This window comes from Trachymyrmex cornetzi, unplaced genomic scaffold (assembly GCF_001594075.2).
Source record: "Trachymyrmex cornetzi isolate Tcor2-1 unplaced genomic scaffold, Tcor1.1 scaffold78, whole genome shotgun sequence".
Lineage (NCBI taxonomy): Eukaryota > Metazoa > Arthropoda > Insecta > Hymenoptera > Formicidae > Trachymyrmex > Trachymyrmex cornetzi.
Window position 1 is genome coordinate 537431 of NW_017300113.1, and position 9315 is coordinate 546745.

The following is a 9315-nucleotide window of genomic DNA, read 5'->3' on the forward strand; positions in this document are numbered from 1 at the left end:
TAATATCAGTGTAATCAGTTCAGAACATTTTTCGAAAAAGAACAGCTCTCATAATTTAAAATAAAAAATAGTGAATTGAACTTCGCGCGATTGGTCTGTTTGCTTGTTTGCTTCTTGGTTCCGGTCTGTTTCTTTATTGCGGATTGGAAGAAACTCTCCGAGCGAGACTTTCATGCGCATGCGTGAATTATATGTCAGACATGTCATGGACTTTAAACAGACTCGTGCTAAGATGTTATACGCAGAACATTTCCTGCAAGCCTATTCTGTAACTCTTAACACAAAACGAAATTTGCGTTAAGAGTTACAGAATAGATCTATGGAGCCCATATGAATTACTAATATTTTGTATTAGGCTTGCGTTAATAATACGTTTAAATGTATAAGTGTTATATGCTAAATATATTGCATTATGATATTAACTTATGCTATTTCCATATAAATATTCAACAAAGAAATTTATTAATTACACGCAATTAAGACTACAACTAGAAAATTTTATATTATTTATTTGGTTGTTATGTTGCAAATAATTTTTACCTTTTTTCTCCATTCCTTTTTTTTCTTCTATCCTAAGGTAATATTAATAATGACAATTCTAGTACTTTAATAATATTCCTTTTAACACAATTATATATCTATGTATAATCACTGACATATGTAAAAAAATTTTTCTGTATTTAATTACAGCTAGTAAATTTTATATTTTAACGCGATTATATTTTTGTTACATTGTAAATAATTTTCGCTTTGTTTTTCTTTGTCAAGATAATTATATTAATAATTATAGAATTTTACTATGGAAATATTCAGCACTATTCTATTTGATGATTTACAAGATTAATAATATATTCTTCCTTATACTAAAATATATACTTTCTATATTTAATTGACATACTTATATTCTGCTTATACTTAACATTTCTACTCCTTTTCCACGAGGGTTCTTACGACATCCTTCATTATAGCAAATAGTATACGTAACTGAGACAGAAACTGCGCAACCACGCATGCGCGAGATTCGTTTCTCTACGACGACGTTGTTCCGGTCAGTTCCGGTTGCATCGAAAGACTTGCGAGTAGCGGTTATATTGCAGCACGTCGTCGGGAAAACCGTTGGCGTGCGTTAGAGAGAACGGTCGTTTCGTGAGGGAGTAATCGATCCGTTTGGGATCACGTCAGGTCGTCAAGATGACTGCTATACCCGGAACAGTGGCGTTTGACGAGTACGGCCGGCCCTTCATTATTATCCGTAACCAGGAGAAACAGCAACGCCTTACCGGTCATGATGCGATCAAGGTGAGATGGCGACGACAAACCTCGTATTCGCGTTTCTCCGCCCCGCTTCTTGCGTCAATTCGTAAGTCTCTCTTGCGGATGATATGTACGTAATCGACGTCTCGTCGACGCGAGGATTGCCGAGGATTTTACGATTCCTCCGGACCACACTCGAGAAATGTGCGAGAGACGCTCGACCACGTGTGAACAGTAATGGCGATGTTTTAAGATTTGGAAATGAATAAAACGAAATATTCATGCTAGAGTGTACAAAAGCGATTTTTCTCTCCCGTTTATCTAGATTTTAACTTAAAAATGGTGAATGAGCTCCAGATTAATATATGTTGATTAATGTTTCTCTTCAAGAGACCTTGGAGTCTTTGTGACCATATAAGGTGATCCCATAGTCTGTAGATATTGCGAGAGAGAGCTACGAAATTATAAACCCATGATTTATTCCATGAGAGATATATGTGTAAATTTTCAAGATTTTTTTTATTTTAAATCCGAACAGAACATGTAATTTTAATATTTAAATTAATTTGTTAAATAAAAAATTGACATGTATGATGAATTGGAGCTTTAAATAAACGGGAAATATTGAAATTCTTTGATTACAGTCACATATTTTGGCAGCACGCAATGTTGCTAACATTCTTAGAACATCCTTGGGACCCAAGGGACTGGATAAGTTGATGGTGAATTCAGATGGAGATGTTACTGTAACTAATGATGGTGCAACAATTTTGAAGAATATGGATGTAGAGCATGAAATTGCCAAGTTGATGGTCCAATTGTCAAACTCTCAAGATGATGAGATTGGTGATGGCACTACTGGAGTAGTTGTATTAGCCGGCGCACTTCTAGAACAAGCTGAACAGTTGCTAGACAAGGGAATTCATCCAATCAGAATCGCTGACGGTTTTGAATTCGCAGCAAAATGTTCGACCGAGCATCTCAAGACAATAACAGAAGACTTCAAGGGAACTTCAGAGAATTTGGAGCCTTACATTGACATAGCTATGACCTCATTAGGTTCAAAAATGTAATGAAGTACTTTTATTGCTTATAAAGTCTTTATTCGTAATTCTTTTTTTATTCACATAATTTTCTTATGTATTGCAGCATTAACAAGCATCATAGGCAGATGGCGGAAATAGCTGTTCAAGCTGTATTGGCAGTTATGGATCCTGTTACTCGCGATGTTAATTTTGAGCTAATCAAAATAGAAGGAAAAGTCGGTGGTCGATTGGAAGATACTGTTTTAGTACGCGGAGTGGTTGTCGACAAGGACTTTAGTCATCCACAAATGCCTAAGGTAAAGTTCAGAAAATATTTCTTATTGCACTTTTGCTTTATAATTGATAAGTTATATATTTAATCTCTATATAATGTTGTAGAGGTTAGAAGAAGTCAAATTAGCCATCTTGACGTGTCCATTTGAACCACCAAAACCCAAAACAAAACATAAGTTGGATGTCACGTCAGTCGACGATTATAGAGCCTTGCGCGATTACGAGCGTGAAAAGTTTACGGAAATGGTGAAGCAGGTTAAAGATGCTGGTACGACCCTGGCTATTTGTCAGTGGGGCTTTGACGATGAAGCCAACCATCTTTTGCTACAAAATAATTTGCCTGCAGTTAGATGGGTTGGTGGTCCAGAGATTGAAGTAAGTGATATCTTTATAATTTCATTTTTCTTTAATCTCTTAATTATGTTCATAGCAATGTGCTTTAATGATGAGAAAAAAGCGCTAGAGGAGGTGCGAAAGTTTAGGGTACTGGCTCTTAGTTTTGAAAGTATTTGTATTTTCTTGTAAATTAATGTTATATTAACTTTCGAGAAAAATAAAAAGCTTTCAAAATCGGGTAGTTGGTGACCTGGCTCTCGTGGTGGCTCCAATGATCCAAAGATTATGAGACCTGAAATAATAGCAATCTTTTTGTTGTATTATGTGTTTTGTATGTTAAATACTTAAGGAAATCAAATCTTTTTCAGCTAATTGCCATTGCAACCGGTGGACGCATTGTACCTCGCTTCGAGGAATTGACGTCGGAAAAACTTGGCCATGCTGGTGTTGTCAGGGAATTAACGTTTGGTACAACAAAGGATCGAATGCTAGTCATCGAAGAATGCAAGAACTCTCGTGCTGTGACGATCTTCATTCGCGGCGGCAACAAAATGGTATGCAACGAGTGATTGAATGTGATTGATTGGATCTATAAATAAGAATCAATCATGTTCAATTGCTCGACTAAATTACTTTGTCAACTTGAACACGTCTAATAATTTCTGTGCAAGGAGAATTTCAGTAGTACTCTATCCAATGTACATAACTGACCAGACACCTTGCAATAGTAGTGCATTGCAATTATACGAACTATTCAATACTCTATTAATTGAACTTATTTTTTTGTGATGCAACACTTATTTATGTAATTTACATAATTCTTAGAATTTGTAATGAATATGGTATTACTTTCATGTGTTTATAGATTATCGAAGAAGCGAAACGATCAATACACGATGCATTGTGCACTGTACGCAACGTAGTAAAAGACAACAGGATTCTTTACGGTGGAGGTGCGGCGGAAATATCTTGCGCGCTGGCATGCATGGCACAAGCTGATAAAATTGGCACTTTAGAACAATATGCCTTCCGTGCTTTTGCTGAAGCTTTGGAGAGCGTTCCAATGGCGCTTGCGGAAAATTCAGGCCTTTCTCCGGTAGATACTATAGCGGAAATTAAAGCGCGTCAATTATCTGAAAAAAATCCCGCTCTTGGGATCGATTGTTTAAATCGAGGCACACCGAGTATGTATTGTTTTTTATACATATTGTATACTTTTTTACATATATTGTGTGTGTATATATATATATATATATGCATGTACCTATGTGTGTATATATATATAATCACGAAATTATCACGAATCGTTTATTACAGATATGAAGAAACAGAATGTCATCGAAACACTGACGAGCAAGACACAACAAATTTTGTTGGCTACGCAGCTCGTAAAGATGATACTGAAAATTGACGATGTACGCTCGCCACATGACAGCGGTGAAACCTAAAAGTTTTGTTTATTTAATTATGTTTTACTAATTAAATACTTTATTCAACTCGCTATCGTGTGCTGTATTAATTTTTACATTTATAACGATTCAAAGCTTCAATTGGTTGAATTGGAAATTATTTCAGGTCACCTTACTATAATTTATACATTATGTAATATTGTACAATAATGCAATATTATTTTTGACTTGTATACCAATGTGGTAATACAATTATTGAGCGATACCCAAAAAACAGGTAGTTGTGTTCTATATTTCCTATATTTACTCTTGTGCATAGTATTAGAATTTTTCATGTAGAATATAGTTATTGAATCAAGAAATAATGCGGTTTTGATCTGGTATTTATCGTCAGTCGACTTTAGTCTCTTTTTGATTATGGATTTCTGATCTCGTAATATGTACCATGATTTATATTACCTTAATGTTGTCTTAGACTATTTTTCGAATACTCTTTTCTATTACAGTAAACATAATATTCTCTTATATTCTATATGTGAGGTAACAGGACCGGAAATCGAACCCGGGTCTTTTAAATTGAACAAGCGATTGCTTTACCACTGAGCTATCCAGCACCTCGACTTTATTTTCAATATTTTCACTGTAGGAACAAATAAATATGTCACATCGAGTCAAGGTGTAAGTGTGTAAATATATTCTGTCTATAACATCTTCAGGGAAGGGGATATCTCGCTTTTCAGACATTATTCTGTGGAATGCGTTTGTAATGCGCGAAACAATGGCAGACCGAACGAAATAACAAACGAATATTGGTACGATCTACTTGTAAAATGGCACAAAATACAATCGCATGTACAATGTATAAATTAGAATACAACAACAATTATATACCACTGTTTCTTTCGGTCGCCTTATCGTATTTTCTTCTCATTCGTATATCAGTCCATCATCGGACTCACAATTTTATAATAACTCTTTCTCTCTCCTTTTCGTATCACAAAATATACAATCTATTTCCAACATGTCGTTATATCTTTTCTCTCACGTACGTCTCCTTTTTACATATTAATTACAATCTTTAACAAGTTTTCAACTTTATCGTACATTCGAAATTCTCACAAGGATCAAGTATACAAAAGAATTGCGCCATTACTACTTCTCTTTTGTTACGAGTATAATTCCCAAATTTAATTAACTTAAATTTTCAGAAATTCATTTTCAATTTTTATTTGAAAAGAAATGAACGCGAGACATACATCTCCTTGTACTTAAAGGAAGAACGAATTTACAAAAGAAATTTATCTCTGAGAATATTATTTATCTTTAACGTAAATAATATTGATCAATAAAATCTAAAATCTTTATAAGAACTTCGTACTCGTGCCTTTCTTTATACATTTCGACAACACTATACAATAACAATAATAGAAAATATCGCTCTTTCTCGTTACCGAGACCTGATCGTTTATCTATACAACAGAATTGACTTTGAACGCGAATACGATTCGGAATGTGACGACATATCGTAAAATCTACAAATTACACGAGTAAAAAAGAAACATATAAAACGTGATATCGATGAGCCACTCTCGATGCGTAATACTACACATAACGTCTATACATAGCCGGATTATCGGTATCACTAACTTCCTGTACGAATAAATGGACTAAGCGAGTTTCGGTTATTCGCGTATAACGTTTTCAATTCAACTAAAGACACACAGTATAGTACCATAGTACGGGGATCTTGACCAGGATCATGCCTAGAGAGAGCTTGCGTTACACCTTCTTGAGCATGGGCAAGTGAAGCACCTCGGGTACTTCGATATCTTCGAGTCGAATGTCTGATGGATTGAATGAGAATCTTACGGGATAGGAGTACTTTAGATCCATTAACAGCTGAAAAGAAATCATTGTCACGTATTAGAAAAAAAATTTGTTCGGATTCGCCACAAACGCGAGTTTCTTTTAAATATTTATCTTGTCGAATAATTAGATCTGTTTTTTTATTCCTCATTAAACTGCACTAAAATTTTCTTACTTCTCTTAAATATCAAAGATATATATATATATATATATATATATACACATAATTTCAAGTTCCAGAAGTATATACTAGTTTAGCTGTAGGAAACAAATCTGTTGATAATTTCTAATCGGTTTATGATGAAAACTTACTTGTTCGTTGTTCTCGCCACGCTCTTTCAGTTTTTCTTGTACTTTCTTGATGAACGAAACAGGAACTCGACTTTCGTAATCATCGACAGGTGTATATAGATTCAGAATTTTCACTATTTGATTGGCTGTCAGTTTGTGACACATCTCGCAGACGGAATTAACGTCCTCGTCTGTCTTGCGAGCTTGCAGAAGCTGTGACGCCTGTATGATGGGATGTAGAGCTTCCGACGCGGTTTCTAGTCGTCGGTCCCTGCCCCATTGCTCCAAATGGCTCATGTTATACCTTGAATATTAAACGAAACATTGTATAATTCCTACAAATATATTCAATATTATTAGGCGAGTAACAGTGCACAGGATTGAAAAATGAATAATTGTAAAGTCAGGCTTTGAAGAATTGATAAAGAAGAAAAGTTTACAGAAGTCTACAAATATTGATCATTTTAAATACTGGCACATTTATTATTGAAATACAGTAATCAATTAGTCACTTAGAGTACTAAACTGAATAACTGTCTTCAAAATAAGTAATTAACTACTATCTTACAGTATTAATTAAATTGGCCTGCAGTAATAGATTTCTATAAAAAAAGTTTTCCCTTATAATTTACTGTATTTTCTATAAAACAATTATTCGTGTTGGATTTCTAATTATTATACTGTCAATAAGTAACTGCGAAATTAGGTCATCGAGTGGCTTGCCACTCGGTGCGATTGATTCGCGATTTGTAGATCTGGGTTTGATCCCACCTACACCCATATGTTACGATTTCGTTACTGCTTACGTTTAACTGCCTTACGTTTTTGTATGTGCGATGGGCTAAATAAATCTATCATTATTGAAAGTGAAAAACAAGCGAGTCTCTACTCTCCGAAAAGGTTCTAAGGCTTGATATAACGTTCTGGCACTATGACCGATATATCCAACAGAGAAGTCGGAAAGCCAAGGGGATAATATAATACAACTGCAAAATTAAAGATTAATGGCACGGTTTATCTTACCTTATCTGCATACCCTTCGTCCATCGGCAGAGCTCGCTCCTCAACAGCAGGTTGTTCAGAGCGCTGGCACACATGAAGTAAAACAATTGTTTAAATAGTTGCATTACGACCTCGGGATCCACGCCGTGATATTGCAGGGTCTTGTGCACTGATGTCAGTTCACCCAGAAGCTTGTCTAGTTTCTGCTGCGTGGAATCGGGCTCACCGCCCATGGACGATGACCTGGGTCGTCCGGTCTTGTCGGTCGGAACGGATATCGCCTCATGCTCCAGCAAGGCTGGTACCGTGAGGGCCTGAATTCTCTCCTTGAGATTCGTGATGAGATTATTGAAGATCCAGAGGGCCACGTTGCTTAATACGACGCGGTACTCGCTCAGGTCAAAGTTCCTCAGGCACTGCTCGTTCTGCCTGGGCGTGTTCTCGATTTGGAACGGCTTGTCGCCAGAGTATTGCTTCATGTTGTGCAACAAACGCAGGGTGTTACTTAGCCAGAGCACCCTGGAGTCGAAATCGTCGCGTTTCTTCAACACGCGTTTAACGGCATTCAAGTACTCGGTTAACAGCGACCGCACTTTTTCGTCATCGTTGATGCAGTCAGTGTGCCTAATGCACATGAAGATGATATAGGCCGGCAAGCCCGGTAACAACGTCACCGCTATTCGGGGTCTTAACTCTGAAAGAGGCGGAAATATTGGATACAAATTTGTGAATTCGAAAGTCCCATTATGTATAATGGGAGTAGGAAAAATAATCGAATAATCTTCGTTAGAGAATTTATTAAGCGAGAAGCAACACCGAAACTTACCAATGATCAAGTGGCGTATGATTACGTTGATATCCTCCTTCCTAAATTCGAACATTCCTTCATAATCTCTCTCCTTTTTGCGAATGATAGGCATGTTACTCCCATCTCCGTGAGCATTAGAAGCGGCGACGCAGCCGTTCGCGTATTCCACCGCGTTAGACACTAAAATTGAGACGTTTGTTTTGACATATTCTCAAAATTTTCAGGAAACTGCGTTTGACACAATATGCAAGCAATTATGAATTATGATTTGTGTGATCGAATTGTTCGAATCTATACGATTCGAATTGTCTATATGGATATATATGTAATCTAGTTTATTATTTTTCATAAAATTTTGAATTTTTAACTTACATAAAATGGAGTAACTTTTGTCTGGTCGGGATAACATTGATCTAAATTTCAAAAAATATCTAAACAGCACATATATTTAAAATCAAGATATAAGACGACTTAAAATGTTATTAAGATTGGACATTATCAGAATTTGGGCTAAATACCTTGCACCTCGATTTTGAAACAAGTTACTTCATTTTACAGCAACTATCTATTTTACGAAACAATCTCTATTTTTTCTTTCTATCGAAAAGCTTACTGTCTTTTATTTGCACAAATTATTCGGATAATTCAATTGAAATAATGACTATAATGTCTGTCATGATCACGCACTCACCGCCTCTCATATAAGGACGTTCCTCCCCTTCGTCTTTGATAGCATTAAGAGATAAAATAATTTACGATGCATAACGTAATTCTAATTGCACAACAGTAGTTTCTAAATATTTTTGACAATATGTATATAACTATTTATTATACTTACATCCAGCATCCTTAAGTCGTTTCGCCAGGATTCTGCATTGTTTTTTGAAACGTCTGCACTCCTCCGCTACTTTATCGTATTTTTCTTGAAGTTCCTTTAACACAAGTGACAAATATAAATATTAATTTTATTTATATATTTATATATAAATATAAATGAGAAATTAATATCATTTTCTTACAATAAAAAAAA

The 9315-nt window shown here is 35.5% G+C and overlaps 2 protein-coding genes across 4 annotated transcripts in view; one reads left to right on the forward strand and one right to left on the reverse strand.

Annotated features, from left to right (window-relative positions):
• Positions 1–1026: 1026 nt before the first annotated feature.
• Positions 1027–4470, forward strand: CCT5 (chaperonin containing TCP1 subunit 5). Its single transcript, XM_018518696.1, has 7 exons — positions 1027–1299; positions 1899–2323; positions 2404–2596; positions 2679–2948; positions 3278–3463; positions 3775–4093; positions 4227–4470. Exons 1-7 carry the CDS (start codon positions 1192–1194, stop codon positions 4355–4357), a joined length of 1632 nt encoding a protein of 543 aa, XP_018374198.1. The 5' UTR covers positions 1027–1191; the 3' UTR covers positions 4358–4470.
• A 521-nt stretch (positions 4471–4991) lies between these two features.
• The window catches only part of didum (dilute class unconventional myosin), a 25973-nt gene continuing 21649 nt past the window's right edge, over positions 4992–9315 (reverse strand). For 2 of the 3 annotated variants that reach the window (XM_018518693.1, XM_018518692.1), the window contains one exon: positions 9159–9226. In XM_018518693.1, coding sequence (XP_018374195.1) covers positions 9220–9226 — 7 coding nt within the window. In that variant the 3' untranslated portion in view covers positions 9159–9219. Of the gene's footprint in view, positions 6218–6496; positions 6780–7498; positions 8172–8303; positions 8466–8976; positions 9010–9123; positions 9227–9315 lie in introns of those variants that run through there. The other variant, XM_018518695.1, reaches the window with a different exon arrangement.